Raw genomic sequence first — 23,042 nt, forward strand, 5'->3', positions numbered from 1 at the left:
GAAAGAACTGAAAACTGCTGTTTACAAATGCTCTCCATCCAACCTCACTGAGCTCGAGCTGTTTTGCAAGGAGGAATGGGAAAACATTTCAGTCTCTCGATGTGCAAAACTGATAGAGACATACCCCAAGCGACTTACAGCTGTAATCGCAGCAAAAGGTGGCGCTACAAAGTATTAACTTAAGGGGGCTGAATAATTTTGCACGCCCAATTTTTCAGTTTTTGGTTTGTTAAAAAAGTTTGAAATATCCAATAAATGTCGTTCCACTTCATGATTGTGTCCCACTTGTTGTTGATTCTTCACAAAAAAATACAGTTTTATATCTTTATGTTTGAAGCCTGAAATGTGGCAAAAGGTCGCAAAGTTCAAGGGGGCCGAATACTTTCGCAAGGCACTGTATATGCACTTTGTTTATATACATTAAAAAGTTATATTTTAAATGCACATGTGTAATAGCATCCTTCTTTTTTACCTTTATTTCAATTTGTGGGATGCTGCAGTTTTGCAAATTGTTATTTATTTTTCTTTGATATGGTGCAATATTCTATTATGCTGTTCAGATTGTATTCATTTTGAATGGTTAGATTTATATGCACTTTCTTTATATACATTAAAAAGTTATACTTTAAATGCAAATGTTTAATAGCATTCTTTTTCATAACAAACCAATGCATTTTTAAATACATTGTGGTTAAGGTAGAGTATGATTTCATTTAATAATTTAATTAGAATTCTTTTAACACCAATCATAGTGAAACTATCGCAAACTGTTTGACTTGAAAAAAATATATATAATAATTTTAAAGAGCTGTTTGGGAGTCAAAAGAGACTGCTCTTTTTGAGGAGCTGAGCCGAATGAGCCGGCTCACTGAAAAGAGTCGGAATGCCCATCACTAAATTGTCAATGGGTGCTTGTGCAAGAATCTCTCACCATTGAATGGGTGATACAAGATAGATCAGGCTATACAGATCTCTGCTGGAGCCAGACCCATAGAGATAGATAGAGGAATCATCTTTGTATTTACGCAATTATAGAGAGCAATGGTAATGGCATATTTTTGTAGGCACTAACTCCTGAGTTCTCTGTAGGGTTTTTTGCATAAACACCCCAAATAAGGTCTGTGGTAAACACAGGTTTAGGAGATCTGATATGTTTTGTTATATGAGATAATCTTCATCAGCTAACATCACTTCATTTTTATTAAGCATTTATGTAATCAAAAAGCACATAAAGGCTTCATAATTCATCAAGGTCATTTTATCTGACTGATATTATCTCATAGAACAAAATGTATGTGATCTCCTAAGCCTGTGTTAAACTCAGACCTTTTTTTTTGTTGCATTTATCCCAAAACCCTATTCTTTCAATATAGGAATAGCTGAACAAACCAGGAGTGACTCTTTTCTGGGGTTTAGGACTACAAACTGGTGAGCACTAAGCAGCTGTGACAACATAACATTTTTTTTAAACTAGGCAAGTCAGTTAAGAACAAATTATTATTTACAATGGTGACCTACCGGGGAACAGTGGATTAACTGCCTTGTTCAGGGGAAGAACAACATATCTTTACCGTGTCAGCTCAGGGATGTGATCGGGTAACCTTTTGGTCACTGGCCCAATGCTCTAACCACTAGGCTACCTGCCGAGCCATTGAGGCTATCTCCATAAAGTAGTCGATTGGCTGATCCCTCCTGATGACCCAGTCGGACATGACTCCAACGGGGTCAGGCAATGACGTTGGAAGTCCCACCCAGTTGACTACATTAAAGTGGTGGAAGTTGTGTTCCCTCATGTGCTTTATGTATTGATTTGATATTAATTTAAATAAATAAAAACAATAAAAAAATAAAAATTTAAGTGATGGAAGCACTCAATCGCGAAAAAGCCTCTATCGTTCTCTATGGCCAGACCCTATTGCCATATCAGCTGCTACTGAGCTCTGCTCTGCATAGCCCATGTGAGTGATGCAGTGATTTGATTGGTTTCCACTGACGAGATGTGAATGGGGTGACATCTCGGCACATGATCGGCCAATGTCTTGGGGCAGAGGCTATTCGTTTAATTTTCTTGTTACTTTTTATAAATCCAGGATTTTATAAAACCCCCAAGAGTAACCTTGTCCATACATAGGACAATTCCCCGGATTCTGCATTTAAAAAATGTCGCGCAACCGTCATTAGCAAATAAAGTTACACGTAAAATAGTGCACAAATATTATTAAATAAACAAATTGTCTAAAAAAGAATAGGTCTTTGGCATGTGTAAATGGGCATTTATAATGAACATGTCTCTCTGTGGCACGCCAACATCAGCAGATGGGGAAATCACTTTCTGGCTAATTTCTCGTGGTCAGATTCTCGTCGACAGTTGACACGGTGAGAATCTGCCGTTGGTAATGTAGAATTATGTGTGATTTTCGTCATCGAGTATTTGGAAGAATTAGGATTAGGCAGTGTTTAAACTGGTGCGGTGATTTTCAAACCCATGTGCAGATGATACATGGTTTCCATTCGATTCATCAGCCACAAAGTCAAAATTGGCTGTATTCTAAAATTCCTGAAAACAAAAAATTGCTTTTTGGCCATTATAAACACTGGTGAAATTCGCGGAAGGTGGGAAGGGGTTTGGCGAAGAGATTCCGTTTGTGATGGAAGAGTCTTCACTTCCTTGCATTGCACATAGGTAATGGACAAAAAAAACATAGGCTCGTTAGAGTAAGGCGAAAGCAACAGACTGCAGACGAAAATCGAGGAGTGAAATCATAGCAGGTGCATCTGCCACAGTCGAAAGTAGGTTTTCCAACAGCAAGGCGCAGTGCAACATGGCAGCAATGTTCCCTCTAAACTGGCATTGTTCCCCCTGGACTGCGTGCAGAATACATATCAGCCTGTGCAGAGAAGCATAGCTTGAAGTTCACTCAACTTTCTAGTTTTCTCCCTTAACACAATCAACATTTCACTTTACAGTAGGATTTGTGATTGAATCAACGCAACAATAGCCAATTTTAATGCAACATACATACACAAAATGAACTATGCAAAACTAACTATGCAAGAGATGATGTAGGCAGAATGGATCGGAGTAGGATTCTACTAGATTGACACACACGACTCAGCCCATACTCTACACACAAACCGGTGCGGCATAACCAATCAGAGCTTTAGTAGGCCTATATGCAAATAGGCCATTGCCATAGATCGATCTGTGCCATTCAATTTCAACTGTACTTCCTTTACTGCATGAGAGGTAGTGAGTAGATGGCTTGTTTTGAGATCAAAGTGAGAGCTGCATGTAGCCATGTGGGCACATTTGTTCATATCCTTTGATAGTTAGTGAGTTATTAGTCCAGTTATAGATCATTTGTGGTGAGCAATGGGGCAGATATTGTTTCCTACAAGAGCACAAAACATGTACATTTCTAGACATCTTTGAAAGAGTGGGGTAAATTGCTTTTTTGTCTTAAAGTGGCAGTGTTGTATTTTGAGACATGCTTGAATAAATTAAGTTAATTAAATAGGCTAATTTGTCTGACAATGCTATGGGAATAATAACACATTTTATTTTGTGAAGTTATTTCTTCTATCAAACACCACAACAACATTTTCAGTCTCCTCCTTGTCTGGAGGAGAAGTGGATGAACAGGTTAATGTCAAGCCCTGCATGTTTTTTTTCAAAAGTCTCATGGAATGTAGACCTAAATTGAACACCACACATTGGCTGCTACTGTAGGCTGAACTATAGAACAACTATGTCCATGTTAAAATGTTATGGGATTTTCTCTGTAGTTTTTGATGGTAGGCCTCTCTGGTAGGCCTACATTATGATGAAATAGCCACAGTAGCCTACTAGACCACTGTCTGAAACTAACTGTTCACAGTAAACGTGCGCTGGAAGTTGCACAGAATTTTCAATGTTCAAGTTTGCGCTCAGCAGACCTGAAATTTGCTCAGTGCCTCATTTTTTTTAGAAGGAACATTGCATAGCAGTGTTGCCATTGTTTATAAAATGTTTTCTTTGTAATGTCTAAATAAACATGTCTCCAACCCCCATATCACACACTCACAAACTGTAAATATACACTCACTGGACAGTTTATTAGGTACACCCATCTAGTTCTTTGCCTCCTGACGTGATGGCATCACACAGTTTTTGCAGATTGGAGAGCGGTACGTTCATGCAGCAAACAATGTGTTCCATCTCATCCCAAACATGGGTTGAGGTCTGGGGATTGAGCAGGCCACTCAAATTAACTGAACTCGCTGCCATGTTCCAGGCAATGTTTTTCCGCTCCTCAATTGTCCAGTGTTGGTGATCATGTGCCCACTGTAGCCGCTTCTTCTTGTTTTTAGCTGATAGGAGTGGAACCCGGTGTGGTCGTCTGCTGCAACAGCCCATCCGTGACAAGGATCGACGAGTTGTGCGTTCTGAGATGCCGTTCTGCACACCACTGTTGTACCGCGCCGTTAATTGTCTGTTTATGGCCCACCTGTTAGCTTCCACGATTCTTGCCATTCTTCTTCGACCTTTCTCATCAACAAGCTGTTTTCGCTTACAGGATTGCCACTGACTGGATGCTTTTTGTTTGTTGCTCCATTCTCAGTAAACCCAAGACAGTAAACCCAAGCCATGAAAATCCCAGGAGGGCGGTCGTTTCTGAGATACTGGATCCGGCGCGCCCGTCACCAACGATCATACCACGCTCAAAGTTGTTTAGGTCACTTGTTTTGCCCCTTTTAACTTCAATCGAACAGTAACTGAATGCCTTGATGCTTGCCTGCCCGCTTTATATAGCAAGCCATGGCCATGTGACCCACTGTCTGTAGGAGCCATACATTTTTGTGAAATTGGTGGTGTAGCTAATAAATTGGCTGGCGAGTGTATGCGTGTACATTGTACTATTAATTTGGTGTGAGAGAGACTGAGAGTCTGTCAATTTGTTTTCCCTTTTGTACTTCAATTATTTGCCAGTAATGTAACATTTGACATGTCTCTATTCTTTTGACACTTTTGTGAGTGTAATGTTTACTGTTGATTTCAGATAGTTTATTTCACTTTTGTTTATTATCTATTCCACTTGCTTTGGCAATGTAAACATGTTTCCCATGCCAATAAATCCCTTGGAATTGAATTGAGCGTCAAATGTCATATTCAATTGTACATATCCACTCTATGCATGAATTGCGGCAAAGTTAGTTCCTGTTTCAGTCAAGTCTTGCATGGGTCAAAAAAGAACACCCTAATGATTGGTTGACAATAGAGCCTCCCATAATGCAGGTGATGACTGCATGATAAAGTGGTGAAGAGCAACTGCAGAAATGTGCAGTCGACTGAAGTCATAACTTCATGACCTTTGATCACATGGTTTTTGTAAAGTTCATGCTGTCGTCATCTGTAGTCGGAAATCGGAAATGTTTTATTCCCACAATGCAACACACCTCACAAGGCGTTGACCTGACAAAAGTGATCTGCTTGACGCGCCCTGTGTTTCACCCGCTGTTTCACTGACTGACGAGGCTCCACATTTGTGCTTAGGGACCCGTCAGCCAAGGCTACGCATCTTCCAGGGGTACGTTTAATGAGCTAGAATGTGGTTTGGAATGGTCTTCGTTTTCATTGAGTTGTGGATATGCTAACAATATTTACATAATTGATACATTTGATAATATAATTTAAGAAGCGGTTTCATAGTTCATGTCTCGCCAACTAGGTCCTCTAGCTAGGCTATGTAAAACAATTGATGATTAGTCGGTGGCCTCTGATGCGAACGATTGCGATTGTTATTTGCCATATGTGTCCGGATTTGGGTAGCTGATTTAGACAAAATTGTACTTTTTGTTAACGACAACATTGTAATAGTAATACAGGCTTTGGCTACACGGCTACATTTAAAAAGTATTGAGGTTATGGTAAACTACATCCTGATCCAGCACAGCAGACATAGGCTATCCAACTTTCCTGCTATAATAAGTTGATGCGCTATTAGGCTATGATGCTCTCTGTTTTATTTACTTTTTGCTTTGATTTTATTAGCGAACTTTATACAAGATGTTTAGGTGCTGTTTAGATTAAATTACAACATTTGGAGACAAGTCAGTAATAACTACAAGTATCACTTACAATGAAGAGAGGTCATTATTAACCTCTATTGACCCATAAATTACCTTGCAAGAGTAATTTAAATGTTGATGTTTGTATTTGTATCCGTTTGGGACTGCTTGAACAGCTACTTCAGCACCATAATAATTATAAAGGAAATATCCGAATGATGAAAAATATCTAAGAGTGGTCAAGAAGTAACCAGATTCTATAGCCTTTGATGAACTTGACGTTATCTTCTTATGAATGGCAATGCATTACACTTTTGTCACATTGACTGCCAATTGCATTGGGCCCGTAGTCGGACTATCGCTTAAATCTTAACCTTCTGAAATGGACTTTATAGCTTGCCTAAGCAGAAAGCAGACTGGCATCTTTGCGTGTTCTTTCAGTCCAAAGTTGGTTGTGCCAAATGATCGTACATCTACAATGAACCAAGCTTTGATTTCCCGTAAGATGCTGTGTGTAATTTAAGAGAAACATATTTTGTCAACACAGTTAAGCTGATTTACTCAGTCACATTCCAGCAGTGCTGCTTGAATATGGTATTTTATTTATACCGAAGTGATAGTTTACCACACATTTCAGGTCTTTCAGAATGTATAACTATGGCTCTGGTGATGAGCTGCAATGTGTGACTTGGTACTCTCTCCTCTTTCATCTGTCTATTTAGGTCAGAAATGGAGACTTTTAATTATAAACTAAACATGTACATAGACTCATGGATGGGTCCCAGAGGTAAGTGTTATTACTGTTTCATTACGCGATTTTAAATTACAGTTTAGGAATTATCATATGAATAAATGCTTAATTATTAACATACAATTAATTATGACACTATATCTCCTCACGAAATGTTTGCATTGTGTGTTAATACATGCAGTGGAATACACCAGGTCTTTTTGCACCTTTATGATTCTAGCGCAACCTTTCCTGGAGTTAAACAAACATGCTTTGTAGTCACAGCCAATTCTCACTCAAACTGTATTGTATCCTTTTACCCCCTTCAACCAATATGCCTGTCCTGCAATGTAACTACCCCTCTCTATGCTCTCTATCTCACTGGAAAGGAAATACAGTAAATATGGGAATAGCGTGCAGAAAAGAAGAAGCATCTTACACTGTTAGATCAGGTTGTTCTGTCCATGTATTTCAGATGAGCGGGTACAGGGATGGCTGCTTCTGGACAACTACCCTCCAACCTTTGCACTAACAGTCATGTACCTGCTGATCGTATGGATGGGGCCCAAGTACATGAGACACAGACAGCCGGTGTCTTGCCGGGGTCTCCTCTTGGTCTACAATCTGGGCCTCACGATCTTGTCCTTCTATATGTTCTATGAGGTAGGCAGGCTACTCCTGATCTGAACTGATAGACATCCGAAGGAGGTGTTGGTATCATCGCAGTGCAACACTGCAGGCGGATAAGGGGAAGTGAGAGGATCGGGTGACTGGTAGGCGTGTCTAAATGATTGTTTTATTTGGCTAATTTTGTTGAAGGATTCTGTGAGGATTAGGGAAATTGTGATTCTGATTAGACAAAAATGGTGTCTTGCACTGAAGCCACCCCAGAAGACAATGCTTGTGGGGGAGTGAGTGGGGCACAGCTGGTCTCTGACAGGATCATTGTTAACACAAACAAATCTCTCACCCAACATCAACACAGCCCTCAATTGTTTCTGAAAACCTGCTGCTATTATTAGAAAGTTGAAGTTGGGGGGGGGGGGGGGGGGGGGGGAATAAGGATGTAACCTAACAAAATGTGGAAAAAGTACATGGGTCTGAATACTTTCCGAATGCCCTGTAGTTATACAAATGAGGGACAAAGTCTGTTCTCCACCTGTAAGTCTAAAGTCTTTTCCGTTCATACCACCGTGGCCAAATTGGCCCAATTTGATTTGCATTACGTAAAAAGATTGGCTGTGCCCATGCTGTGTAAATAATTAATCTTGCTGATTCTGACATTACCCCTGCTTTTAGTCCTCTGAAATCAATGCCACCCAATTTAAATCCGAAGTAGTAAGGCGTCCTGAGTGGCGCAGTGGTCTAAGCCACTGCATCACAGTTCTAGCTATGCCACTAGAGATTCTGGGTTCGAGTCCAGGCTCTGTCGCAGCCGGCCGCGACCGGGAGACCCATGGGGCGGCGCACAATTGTCCCAGCGTCGTCCGGTTTAGGGGAGGGTTTGGCCAGCAGGGATGTCCTTGCCCCATTGGCGGGATGGGCGCGGTGCACGCTGACACGGTCGCCAAGGGCACAGTGTTTCCTCCGTCACATGTTTAGCTGGCTTCTGGGTTAAGTGGGCATCATGTCAAAAAGCAGTGCGGCTTGGTTGGGTTGTGTTTCGGAGGACGCACTGTAGCTACCCATTGGATACCACGAAAAAAAATCGAAAATACTAAGTCGTTGCTTGTTGTTGTCACCTGGCACTTAGAAATAGCATTTTCACAATGTGATGTTTTTTAAAATAACCATACTGAATAGCAAACAACCAAGGGGCTGATTCAGACTTAGGAAATGTGCGCCTTTCCTACGCACGCCTTTCTTATGCTTTCTCAGTATTTTTGGTTTTCAGACTTACCTTATTCAGTCGCGTAACTCATTCTGCAGGTGTGGCTACCTTGTACGCTGTGAATACATTTTATTAAACCGCTGAAAACCCTCCAACTTGCTGGCCAACAGATTTTGTTGTGGAGTTTTCATTCAATAGGGTTTTCAGTACATTTATCTTAAGTTATTCCTTTAAATACGGTGTACCTTTTTACAATTTTGTCAACAGACTCACTAGAATATATAGAGAGAACGGGTTCAGAATATTAGGCAACAATGAGAGAAAGCCATCTAAATGTATGCATATTTGTCTCAGTTTCAGAAACAATTGGTAGATTTAAAAATATTCTGATTTTGTAGATTATTTAGGGTTAGGAAAGTATTTATGAATCATAAAAAAATGCATTTGGAGAGCCTGTACACACAAAAAGAAAGAACTGGTTCGATTCATTCTGAAAATGGTCACATTCAGTTTTTCAACCCATGGTAATTTTGGACGGTTAGTTTACATTCACCCACACACATTCACATACACACACACACATAACATGCACAGACACACCAAAAACACACATACATACATACATACATACATACACATTACACACACATGCACTTTTACACTCATAATTTGCTGCTGCTACTCAGTTCTTTATTTTACTCTTATTATTATCTATTCTGATGCCTAGTCACTTTACCCTTCCTTCATGTACATACAGTATCTACTTCAGATACCTCATACCTCTGCACATTGATCTGGTACTCCCTGTTGAAAGCTCCATTCTTGTGTAGATTTATTCTTCTTGTGTTATTATTTGTATTTTTAAACTCTGCGTTGTTGGGAAAGGCTCGTAAGCAAGCGTTTCACTGTAAAGTCTGCACCAGTTGTATTCGGCACATGTGAAAAATAACATTTGATTTGACAGAATTATAATAGAAAAAATAGTATACAATAGTAGGCTATACTCTCGTCTATTGCCTGCACTAACCATTGATCTGTGTGATGACACGGCAAAGTATTGCGCAATGCGTCGGGTTCAAACTGTTATGGGTTGGTCTGCACTCAGCTCCAGAGCAATTGAATTAGTGTCAATTAATGTTAATGTCATTAAATGTTTTATTTGATTTTCAATTCCCTTATCCAAATGGATTACTAATTTAACAACTCGTATCAAAATGTAAATTACAGTGCATGAAGAATGGTGTTATTCCTATCGGGAGAAATAAAGTACATGCTTTTTCCACTTGGAACCGACAGGTTGCTGGACCTTATTCGTGTTTTTTTTATTGTAAAGGTAGTGGACTTAATTAGGGAATTAAGTCAAGGACATAATACTGCAAATCTGTAGACACACCTCCACCACACACTTGTCCCTCCAGAGATGAAACCTCTCTCATCGTCACTCAACGCCTAGGTTTACCTCCACTGTACTCACATTCTACCATATCCTTGTCTGTACATTACGCCTTGAATCTATTCTACCACGCCCAGAAATATGCTCCCTTTAGTCCCTGTCCCCAACGCACTAGACAACCATTTCTTATAGCCTTTAGCCTTATCCTACTCCTCCTCTGTTCCTCAGGTGATGTAGAGGTTAACCCAGGCCCTGTAGCCCCCAGTTCCATTCCTATCCCCCAGGCGCTATCATTTGTTGACTTCTGTAACCGTAAAAGCCGTGGTTTCATGCATGTTAACATCAGAAGCCTCTTCCCTAAGTTTTATTCACTGCTTTAGCACACTGCACCAACACTGATGTCCTAGCCATGTCTGAATCCTGGCTTAGGAAGGCCACCAAAAATTCTGAAATTTCCATCCTCAACTACAACATTTTCCACCAAGATAGAACTGCCAAAGGGGGTGGAGTTAGCCTGCAGAGTTCTGTCATGCTATCGAGGTCTGTGCCCAAAAAAGTTTGAGCTACTACTTTTAAAAATCCACCTTTCCAGAAATAAGTCTCTCACTGTTGCAACTTGTTATAGACCCCCCTCAGCCCCAAGCTGTGCCCTGCACACCATATGTGAATTTAATTGTCCCCCGTTTATCTTCAGAGTTCGTACTGTTAGATGACCTAAACTCGGCCGTCCTACAATCTAAGCGAGATGCCCTCAATCACACACAAATGATCATGGAACCTACCAGGTACAACCCTAAATCCATAAACACGGGCACCCTCATCGATATCATCCTGACCAACCTGCCCTCTAAATGCATCTCTGCTGTCTTCTACCAGGATCTCAGCTATCACTCATTGCCTGCGTCCATAATGGGTCCGTGGTCAAACGACCACCCCTCATCACTGTCAAACGCTCCCTAAAGCACTTCAGCGAACAGGCCTTTCTAATCAACCTGGCCCGGGTATCCTGTAAGGATATTGACCTCATTCCGTCAGTAGAGGATGCCTGGTTGCTCTTTAAAAGTGCTTTCCTCACCATCTTAAACAAGCACGCCCCATTCAAAAAATGCAGAACTAAGAACCCTTGGTTCACTCCAGACCTGACTGCCCTTGACCAGCACAAAAACATCCTGTGGCTTACTGCATTAGAATCGAATATCCCCCGCGATATGAAACTTTTCAGGGAAGTTAGGAACAAATATACACAGGCAGTTAGGAAAGCAAAGGCTAGCTTTTTCAAACAGAAATTTACATCCTGTAGCACAAACTCCAAAAAGTTCTGGGACACTGTAAAGTCCATGGAGAATAAGAGCACCTCCTCCCAGCTGCACACTGCACTGAGGCTAGGAAACACTGTCACCACCGATAAATCTACGATAATCAAGAATTTTGGCTGATCATGCTTTCCACCTGGCTACCTCTACACTGGTCAACAGCAACTTGCCCAAGCCTCCCCCGTTTCTCCTTCATCCCAATCCATCAGATAGCTGATGTTCTGAAAGAGCTGTAAAATCTGGACCCCTATAAATCAGCCGGGTTAGACAATCTGGACCCTCTCTTTCTAAAATGATCTGCCGCAATTGTTGCAACCCCTATTACTAGCCTATTCAACCTCTCTTTCGTATCGTCTGAGATCCCTAAAGATTGGAAAGCTGCCGCGGTCATCCCCCTCTTCAAAGGGGGTGACACTCGAAACCCAAACTGTTACAGACCCATATCTATCCTACCCTGCTTTTCTAAGGTATTCGAAAGCCAAGTTAACAAACAGATCACCGACCATTTCGAATCCCACTGTACCTTCTCCGCTATGCAAATCTGGTTTCCGAGCTGGTCATGAGTGCACCTCAGCCACGCTCATGGTCCTAAACGATATCATAACCGCCATCGATAGAAGACGGTACTGTGCAGCCGTCTTCATCGACCTGGCCAAGGCTTTCGACTCTGTCAATCACCGTATTCTTATCTGCAGACTCAATAGCCTTGGCTTCTCAAATGACTGCCTCGACTGGTTCACCAACTACTTCTCAGACAGAATTCAGTGTGTCAAATCGGAGGGCCTGTTGTCCGGACCTTTAGCAGTCTCTATGGGGGAGCCACAGGGATCAATTCTCGGGCTGACTCTTTTCTCTGAAAATATCATTGATGTCGCTCTTGCTGCTGGTGATTCTCTGATCCACCTCTTCTTTGGATACTGTGTTAACAAACCTCCAGATGAGCTTCAATGCCATACAACACTCCTTCTGTGTTCTTTGTGTTGCACTGCTTTGCTCTATCTTGGCCAGGTCGCAGTTGTAAATGAAAGCTTGTTCTCAGCTGGCCTACCTGGTTAAATAATGGTGAAAAAAAAAAAAAAAAACTTCATGAAATCGATCTCCACCCCAAACGAATAGCCGGTAATTAGAATGCCATCATCATGCTTAACTTCAAGGTCTGAATACACATAAAGAGAGAATAATAGTGAAGACATCAAAACTAGGAAATAACACATTGAATCATGTGTTAAACAAATCAAAACATATTTGAGATTCTTCAATGTAGCCACCCTTTGCCTTGATGACAGCTTTGCACACTCTTGGAATTCTCTCAACCAGCTTCATGAGGCAGTCACCTAGAATGCGTTTCAATTAACTGGTGTGCCTTGTTAATTTGTGGAATTTCTTTCCTTCTTAATGCGTTTGAGCCAATCAGTTGTGTTGTGACAAGGTAGCCCTATCTGGTAAAAGACCAAATCCATATTATGGCAAGAACTGCTCAAATAAGCAAAGAGCAACAACAGTCATTACTTTAAGTTTCTTCAAGTGCAGTCCCAAAAACCACCAAGCGCTATGATGAAACTGGCTCTCATGAGGACCGCCACAGGAAAGGGAGACCCATTTACATCTGCTGCAGAGGATACGTTCATTAGAGTTACCAGCCTCAGAAATTGCAACCCAAATAAATGCTTCCCAGAGTTCAAGTAACAGACCCATCTCAACACCATTCAGAGGAGACTGCGTGAATCAGGCCTTCATGGTAGAATTGCTGCAAAGAAACCATTACTAAAGGACAACAATACTAAGGATACTTGCTTGGGACAAGAAACACAAGCAATGGACATTAGACTGGTGGAAATCTGTCCTTTTGTCTGAGTCCAAATTTGAGATTTTTGGTTCCAACCAACTTGTCTTTGTGAGACGCAGAGTAGGTGAATGGATGATCTCCACGTGTGTGGTTTCCACCGTGAAGCATGGAGGAGGTGTGATGGTGTGGGGGTGATTTTCTGGTGACACTGTCAGTGATTTATTTTGAATCCAAGGCACACTTATCCAGCATGGCTACCACAGCATTCTGCAGTGATACGCCATCCCATCTAGTTTGCACTTAGTCCCACTATCATTTGTTTTTCAGCAGGACAATGACCCAACACCTCCAGTCTGTGTAGTGGCTATTTGACCAAGACGGAGAGTGATGCAGTGCTCCATCAGAGGACCTGGCCTCCACAATCACCTGACCTCAACCCAATTGAGATGGTTTGGGATGAGTTTGACCGCAGAGTGAAGGAAAAGCAGACAACAAGTGCTCAATATATGTGGGAACTCCCTCAAGACTGTTGGAATAGCCTTCCAGGTGAAGCTGGTTGAGAGAGTGCCAAGAGTGTGCAAAGCTGTCATCAAGGCAAAGGGTGGCTACTTTGAAGAATTTAACATTTTATTTAACAGGCAAGTCAGTTAAGAACCAATTGTTATTGACAATGACGGCCGTCCCTGGCCAAACCCGGATGACACTGGGTCAATTGTGCGCCGCCCTATGAATCTAAAGTATAAAAATAACATTTGTTTAACACTTTTTTTGATTACTACATTATTCTATTTGTGTTAGTTCATATTTGTGATGTCTTCACCATTAGTGAATGTAGTAAATAGTAAAAACAAAGAAAAATGCTTGAATGGGCAGGTGTCCAAACTTTTGACTGGTACTGTATATGGACATTTACCCCATATATCCTTCGTTTTGAATTACATGGTAAGAATAAAGAAGATTTAGTATTAGTGTAGTACTGATAAATGGTGTATTATAAGTCAAGGAAAAATATCCTAGTCTGCAGTATATTGTTGTGAATAATGGTTTTGCTAACATAGTAAAAGTGGGCATGCAGCATTACATTTAAAACAACAGCAGACATAACAATGTCATTGTTGAAGTGATTAGTGTCTGTGTTGAGACTTTTGTGTTACTTGATGTGTCCTCTGCATGTACGAGATTACCCAGTTGAGTAGTGGAGCACAACATTTGCCAATCACAGGCCTGTCCTTATTCTACTTTCATCCCCATGGGCACATACAGGGCAGTCACTCTCCTGGTGCCGCAATCATCGGATAATATCACTGTTTGCCTCGAAGTCATCAACATAATTAGCTCTCTGCTTTGCCCTGCTTTTTTACCGTCCTGTTCTGGACTGGGTCCTGTCTCGATTCAAATGCACTAAAATCCTGTGGGAAAGATTAATGTTCTTCAGAAAATGTTTTATTCAGTACAACATAAAAAGGGGGGGGTAATTCTGTCCCTGAGTAGTGCTTGGAGTTTGAGCACATAACACAGCTAAAATAATACACTTTAAGCTGAACCTGAATCTGGACTTTAAATTCGTTACATTTAGCCCTTTGTTTTTGTCAGTTATTCAAGGCAGTGGTGGATAAAGGCAGAGCCATTTCCATCCATCCCAAATGAGATGAAATGTGTGAACAAGGCCTCCATTTAGAAACTGTGGAATCACTGGTCTGCTCAACAACAATAAACAATGCAGTCACAATGTTGCAGTGGTAACAAAAAGGGTACTGATATTCTCTCTGGTAAATGAGACTAAAATGGAGAGGAGGAGACACAAAATGACTCACGGATATAATATTGCCCACTGTCCACGCCTGCAGCAAGTATGCGAAGCTATCATCCTAAATTCCAATGTAAATTCTAACAGGTTTACTATCAGATTTTGAATGGGAGAAAGCAAATTGATGTCGCAAGTTTTTTTTTTTTGTTGTTTAAAAAAATCTTATGACACTTGCAATACAAGAATGAAATAAATGTGATATTACAATACAAGGGCAGTAAGGTATTAATGTGATTCAAGCTGTGTGAAGATGCCAAAGACATGACGATCTAGGTTTTTCTAAATCACCTTGTTCTCTGTCCCCAGATGGTGTCTGCTGTGTGGCACGGGGATTATAACTTCTTTTGCCAAGACACACACAGTGCAGGAGAAACCGATACCAAGGTAAAGCAGTCTCATTCTATGTAACCACTCTGTTCACATTATATAGAATTTAATATAAAACAATCTGTTAGATTCAAAATGTGTATAGTATGTGAGGTGAAAAATGCATTGTCACCAGACACCAGCTTGACTTCACCCTTTCGTTCATTCTCTTCGTGATATTTCCATACCCTTTGGCTCACTACCAGAGATGCAAATAATAGCTTGACAACAAACTTCAAAGACAAACTAATTACCAGATCAATATGTACTGAGCTACTTTTATTGATATTTTCTTGTCCTGGTGGCTTCCAATTCTACGTGTACATTTCACCTCAGCCAGTACCTGCAAATTCTAACAGATAACCAACTGGGCACAGACATCAGTTCGTCTAGTTTTGATTTACTTTTGGTTGTCAACTAACGCGAATTCAGTGTGAAATCACCAACAAATGTCACCATGTCATGGGATTTAGGTCAAAAGTTGGTTAAAAAAATATGAAAAGCCCTTACGTTGATGACTTTTTGCAAATCCATTCAGTTTTCCACATTGATTCAACATTATCACATAGATTTTTTTGGTTGAAATGACATGGAGACAAAGTTGATTCAACCAGTTTTTGCCCAGTTGGCTGTCTGACCCTGTGGCTTCCCATCTATTTAATCTGTGCTGCTGTCATCAGTAGTGAAATGTGTGATTGGATTGCAGTTCTACAGCAGGGTTTCTTAAACTATGGGTCGGGACCCAAAGTGGGCCCTGAGTTTGTGGGAAGTGGGTTGTGATTTATGAGAATACATATATAATCACACACTATTTCTTCTTAATTTGGGTTGTTGGAGGACGATTTGGGTCACGGGAGGACGGTTAATTTCTCATTTGGGTCTCGAACTGATAAAGTTTAAGAATCCCTGTTCTACAGTGATTTAAAACTTGTAAAAGTGTCCCTGCCGTCACAGCAGTGGATGATCATATTTTTATTTGTGTCCTTAATAGAGATTTCAAGATTATTTCAGTACAGATGACCATTTTTTGTCCCTCAACACAACTGGTCAAATGATTATCACTGGCCATTCCTCATAGGGTGAAATATAAAACTGGAAATGTATGAGTATTGAGTATATCCTTGCAGGAAAGTGAACGACTAGAAAAAGTATTGTATTGGCTGAAAGCTTGACTCCTTATTCTTCGCTTTTTTTCTCATTTCAGATCATAAATGTGCTGTGGTGGTACTACTTCTCCAAGCTCATAGAGTTTATGGATACCTTCTTCTTCATCCTGCGGAAGAACAACCATCAAATCACGTTTCTGCACATCTACCACCATGCTAGCATGCTCAACATCTGGTGGTTCGTCATGAACTGGGTGCCCTGTGGTCACTGTGAGTGTTCTAACACAATATTCCTCTTCTATCCTCAACACAGTGGAATAAGCAAGTCAGTTTACACAATGAATCATTCAGAACCACTAAAGTCAAATCCACTGAGCTTTAGGTGAACCTTTTCTACACAATTCCTGAAATAGGCTTGGACAAGTAGCATATATATAGTATATAAAGTGCATTCAGACCCCTTGACTTTTTCCACATTTTGTTACATTACAGGCTTATTCTACAATGGATAAAAACATATATACAGTGCCTTGCGAAAGTATTCGGCCCCCTTGAACTTTGCGACCTTTTGCCACATTTCAGGTTTCAAACATAAAGATATAAAACTGTATTTTTTTGTGAAGAATCAACAACAAGTGGGACACAATCATGAAGTGGAACGACATTTATTGGATATTTCAAACTTTTTTAACAAATCAAAAACTTAAAAATTGGGCGTGCAAAATTATTCAGCCCCCTTAAGTTAATACTTTGTAGCGCCACCTTTTGCTGCGATTACAGCTGTAAGTCGCTTGGGGTATGTCTCTATCAGTTTTGCACATCGAGAGACTGAAATGTTTTCCCATTCCTCCTTGCAAAACAGCTCGAGCTAAGTGAGGTTGGATGGAGAGCATTTGTGAACAGCAGTTTTCAGTTCTTTCCACAGATTCTCGATTGGATTCAGGTCTGGACTTTGACTTGGCCATTCTAACACCTGGATATGTTTATTTTTGAACCATTCCATTGTATATTTTGCTTTATGTTTTGGATCATTGTCTTGTTGGAAGACAAATCTCCGTCCCAGTCTCAGGTCTTTTGCAGACTCCATCAGGTTTTCTTCCAGAATGGTCCTGTATTTGGCTCCATCCATCTTCCCATCAATTTTACCCATCTTCCCTGTCCCTGCTGAAGAAAAGCTGGCCCAAACCATGATGCTGCCACCACCATGTTTGACAGTGGGGATGGTGTGTTCAGCTGTGTTGCTTTTACGCCAAACATAACGTTTTGCATTGTTGCCAAAAAGTTCAATTTTGGTTTCATCTGACCAGAGCACCTTCTTCCACATGTTTGGTGTGTCTCCCAGGTGGCTTGTGGCAAACTTTAAACAACACTTTTTATGGATATCTTTAAGAAATGGCTTTCTTCTTGCCACTCTTCCATAAAGGCCAAATTTGTGCAATATACGACTGATTGTTGTCCTATGGACAGAGTCTCCCACCTCAGCTGTAGATCTCTGCAGTTCATCCAGAGTGATCATGGGCCTCTTGGCTGCATCTCTGATCAGTCTTCTCCTTGTATGAGCTGAAAGTTTAGAGGGACGGCCAGGTCTTGGTAGATTTGCAGTGGTCTGATACTCCTTCCATTTCAATATTATCGCTTGCACAGTGCTCCTTGGGATGTTTAAAGCTTGGGAAATATTTTTGTATCCAAATCCGGCTTTAAACTTCTTCACAACAGTATCTCTGACCTGCCTGGTGTGTTCCTTGTTCTTCATGATGCTCTCTGCGCTTTTAACGGACCTCTGAGACTATCACAGTGCAGGTGCATTTATACGGAGACTTGATTACACACAGGTGGATTGTATTTATCATCATTAGTCATTTAGGTCAACATTGGATCATTCAGAGATCCTCACTGAACTTCTGGAGAGAGTTTGCTGCACTGAAAGTAAAGGGGCTGAATAATTTTGCACGCCCAGTTTTTCAGTTTTTGATTTGTTAAAAAAGTTTGAAATATCCAATAAATGTCGTTCCACCTCACGATTGTGTCCCACTTGTTGTTGATTCTTCACAAAAAAATACAGTTTTAAATCTTTGTTTGAAGCCTGAAATGTGGCAAAAGGTCGCAAAGTTCAAGGGGGCCGAATACTTTCGCAAGGCACTGTATATATCTCCTTATCAATCTACACAAAATACCCCTTAAAAAAAAAGAAAACATGTTTTATAGAAATGTTAGCAAATTTACATAAGTATTCAGACCCTTTGCCATGAAATTCGAAATTCAGCTCCGGTGCATCCTGTTTCCATTGATCATCCTTGAGATGTTTCTACAATTTGATTGGAGTCCACCTGTGGTAAATTCAATTGATTGGACATGATTTGGAAAGGGGCACACCTGTCTATATAAGTTCCCACAGTTGACAATGAATGTCAGAGCAAAAACCAAGCCATTAGGTTGAAGGCACAGATCTGGGCAAGGGTACGAAAAACATTTCTGCAGCATTGAAGGTCCCCAAGAACATAGTGGCCTCCATCATTCTTAAATGGAAGAAGTTTGGAACCACCAAGACTCTTCCTAGAGCTGTCTGCCCAGCCAAACTGAGGAATCGGGGGAGAAGGGCCTTGGTCAGGGAGGTGACCAAGAACCCAATGGTAACTGACAGAGCTCCAGAGTGCCTCTGTAGAGATGGGAGAACCTTACAGAAGGACAAGCATCTCAGCAGCACTCCACCAATCAGGCCTTTATGGTAGGGTGGCCAGACAGAAGCCACTCCTCAGTAAAAGGCACATAACAGCCTGCTTGGAGTATGCCAAAAGACACCTAAAGACTCTCAGACCATGAGAAACAAGATTATCTGGTCTGATGGAACCAATATTTAACTTTTTGGCCTGAATGCCAAGCGTCACGTCTGGAGGAAACCCGGCACCATCACTACAGTGAAGCATGGTGGTGGCAGCATCATGCTGTTGTGATGTTCTTCAGCAGCAGGGACTGGGAGAATAGTCAGGATCAAGGGAAAGATGAATGGAGCAAAGTACAGAGAGATCCTTGATGAAAACCTGCTCCAGAGTGCTCAGGACCTCAGACTGGGGCAAAGGTTCACCTTCCAACAGGACAACGATCCTCAGCACACAGCCAAGACAACACAGGAGTGGCTTCGGCACATGTCTCTAAATGTCCTTGAGTGGCCCAGCCAGAGCCCGGACTTGAATCAGATCAAACATCTCTGGAGAGACCTGAAAATAGCTGTGCAGCAACGCTCCCCATCCAACCTGACAGAGCTTGAGAGGATCTGCAGAGAAGTATGGGAGAAACTCCCCAAATACAGGTGTGCCAAACTTGTAGCGTAATACTCAAGAAGACTCAAGGCTGTAATCGCTGCCAAAGGTGCTTCAACAAAGTACTGAGTAAAGGGTCTGAATACTTATGTAAATGTGATATTTCTGTTTTTTATTTTTTTATTTATAAACTTGCAAAAATGTCTAAACCTGTTTTTGCTTTTTCATTATGGGGTATTGTGTGCAGATTGAGGGGGGAAAAACGATTTAATCCATTTTAGAATAAGGCTGTAACCTAACAAAATGGGCAAAAAGTCAAGGTGTCTGAATACTTTCTGAATGCACTGTACATGGTATATTATTCTAAGTAGCCATACGGGTGTGTTTCATTACATGTTTTTCTTGACTTGATTCTGTGATTGAGAAACCTTCAAGTGAAGTAGATCCGTTGTTAGAATTAAGTGTGAATTGAACCTACTTTTATTTCAGGACTGCACAGCATGTTTTTGCTGTGATATACTGTACCCTCACCTCGTAATTTATTTACCCTCTCACTGTGGCAAACAGTGTCCTAGAATAGTAATATATTAATCACCTATGCAAAGAAAATGAGAAAACAGGCATGAGATGGCAATAATTCTCATGAATTGATGTCTAATGTAGATTAATTATCTACCCCATAGTCTCTGACACTGCTAATGTAGATGAATCATTTACCCCCTATCTTATGTCTCTGCCTCAGCCTACTTTGGTGCCTCCCTGAACAGCTTCATCCATGTCCTGATGTACTCTTACTATGGGCTCTCTGCTGTCCCGGCCTTGCGGCCCTATCTATGGTGGAAGAAATACATCACACAAGTACAGCTGGTGAGCCTGCATTTCCATATGTATTGTTTAAAACCCTCAGAGGTGGACTTTCACATCCATAGTAATCATCCAGTGTATAGTTCATCCAATCTCAGGGTCTTCGTGAATGTAACAAAGCATGTGTATTCTGATCCCTATTATCTTCTGCACTGTATGCAATGGCAATGTTTTCCATGGATGGAGCAGTGTTTTTAAGTGCACTGAGTTACAGAAATATGTATTTGGAGATGTTCCAAAACTGTCTTGGATGATTTCTGCATGTGTATTTGATATTCACGTAGTTTACAAACAGGTCATTTGAGTTTTGTCTCATTTACTCTCTAGATTCAGTTCTTTTTGACCATGTCCCAGACGATATGTGCAGTCATTTGGCCATGTGATTTCCCCAGAGGGTGGCTGTATTTCCAGATATTCTATGTCATCACACTTATTGCCCTTTTCTCAAACTTCTACATTCAGGTGAGCAAATATAAAACCATTGCATTAATTAGACATAGTGTCATTGTTATTATTATTAATGAATTATGGTCTTATGAAGTATTTTACATTGCCATGATGGTGACGGGGTTAAATATAACAGTGCATTGTTGTCAGTCATTTTGGGGGGGGGGGGTTCAGATTTGAAGCACATCCTAATATATTGACTCCTTCCCTCTGTTTTTAGACTTACAAGAAACACCTTGTTTCACAAAAGAAGGAGTATCATCAGAATGGCTCTGTTGCTTCATTGAATGGCCATGTGAATGGGGTGACACCCACGGAAACCATTACACACAGGAAAGTGAGGGGGGACTGAATCTTGAATACTGTTACAATCCTAACTGTAAGACATATCTACTGTATGTAATGTCGCCAGGAGAGAAGGGATAATACATTTCTTCATGAGGATTACTAATGACGAAATGTATTAGAAGAGTCTAAGCTAGTTAATTCACAAAAGACAAGACATGTTTATCTGAAAGAGATTCCTAACATTTTGCACACCGCAACCTGTTATTATTCATATTGAATCAAAGTTCATTAGAGTTTCTAAACAAGCATAGCATAGGGAGTAAACTACAGCACAGTAACCACAGAGACCCACTTCCTTTTAATGCTGCACAAGATGTTCAACTTTGTCTGTCTTCAGTGTGGTGGGGACAAAGCTTTAATCAACCTTGACCCATACAGAAATAATAACTTATTTTCTATGTTTTAATTCACAACATATGCACTTGTCTACATGCTTGTCCATGAGGGAAAAAAACATATTTTGGGGATTCTGTTTTGTAAAAGGTACTATATCTGGGTTTTTTTCTCTCAATATATTTTATTTGACCACAAGGTCATACAATCATTTATAAGTATGCAAAAGAGTTGCTTCAAAAAAATGCATTAAAATACACAAGCTGTACAATATCAACATAAATAATTAGATACTGATTAGTGTTCCAAAATGGCTTTGAATACAAGAAAGGAAAGATAAAAAACAAACTGGCTTATGGCTGAGCATTATTACCTAACATACCAGTAATAGATAGTGATCTTTTTCTTTTTTACACTATGTGTCCGTATCATTCCCACCCTCCCTTCCCAATGTTCCTCAAGGATTTTCTTTTCTTTGTATCCTCTTAATGAGGTTCCCGTCATGAGTATATACACACTAGTACAAATCTAAACTCAGGTACATAATCAATCTGACACCGGTTTCGGTTTCAACAAAAGAAAGAAAAGTTTGCCATGTCTTATAAAATAAAGTTGTGGATCCACTTTGTGTACATTTCATTTTCTCCAAAGTGAGACTTTGCAAACATACTATTAACCCACTGATTGTAAAATGGTGTGTTTGGCTTTTTCCTCTGGGTCAAAATCAGGTTACTGGCAATCAGACAGGCGTAAACCAAGGCATTTGCTTCCACCTTTGCTATTCCAGAACTACCAACAGTTGTCCCAGATAGATATTAGTGGGTCAGGACTTATAGATTATTGTGTTTATATTGGACATTGCATTAGAAATAGCATCCCAATAGCCTTTTAGTTTTGGACACTCACACAACCAGAACATATTTTCACAAGTTGCAGAGGTATGTTGGCATTGTTCACATTTGGGGTCAACTTGGGAGTAGAACTTAGACAGCTTGGCATTTGTGTAGTAACTTGTGTGTAACAACATGACTGGTACATATAAAAGGGCTTTTAAAAAAATATTTGTTTTTTCACAACTGTTAATTAGGGGTTCACATAAAAGCTGTGAAACCTATTGTTATTCCTAGATTTGTTTTCCCCCTTGACATGGGCAAATAACTCGAGCATAGATTGGGAACTTTTTTTCTAATTTGGCACACAGAAATACGCCATAAGTAACGTGGTGAAAAATAATTGCACTGATTGGCCTGAATGTGGCGCTGTTACAAGCAGTCTCACTTAAACCCTCATATCTGCAGCCATATTTGACATAGAGACCTTGTATGTAGGTGTCTTTCCTCATGCTGAACAAATTTTCCTCAAGGACCCATAAGGTCTGTCAGGATAGATTATCCAAATGTGGTATGTAGGCCC

The 23,042-nt window shown here is 40.5% G+C and overlaps 1 protein-coding gene across 2 annotated transcripts; it reads left to right on the top strand.

Annotated features, from left to right (window-relative positions):
• The first annotated feature begins 5,315 nt into the window (after window positions 1-5,315).
• Window positions 5,316-22,688, top strand: LOC100136665 (elongation of very long chain fatty acids (FEN1/Elo2, SUR4/Elo3, yeast)-like 2). Of its 2 annotated transcripts, XM_036959634.1 has the most exons (8): window positions 5,316-5,567; window positions 6,771-6,835; window positions 7,254-7,441; window positions 15,215-15,292; window positions 16,479-16,650; window positions 20,380-20,504; window positions 20,829-20,963; window positions 21,169-22,688. In XM_036959634.1, the coding sequence occupies exons 2-8, from the start codon at window positions 6,778-6,780 to the stop codon at window positions 21,298-21,300; spliced, it is 888 nt and encodes a 295-aa protein (XP_036815529.1). In that variant the 5' UTR covers window positions 5,316-5,567; window positions 6,771-6,777; the 3' UTR covers window positions 21,301-22,688. The 2 variants fall into 2 exon arrangements, with proteins under 2 accessions (XP_036815529.1, NP_001118108.1); NM_001124636.1 differs by lacking the exon at window positions 5,316-5,567 and having other exon boundaries at window positions 6,778-6,835; window positions 21,169-21,300.
• Window positions 22,689-23,042: the final 354 nt, after the last annotated feature.

Source organism: Oncorhynchus mykiss, chromosome 23 (genome assembly GCF_013265735.2).
Source record: "Oncorhynchus mykiss isolate Arlee chromosome 23, USDA_OmykA_1.1, whole genome shotgun sequence".
NCBI lineage: Eukaryota > Metazoa > Chordata > Actinopteri > Salmoniformes > Salmonidae > Oncorhynchus > Oncorhynchus mykiss.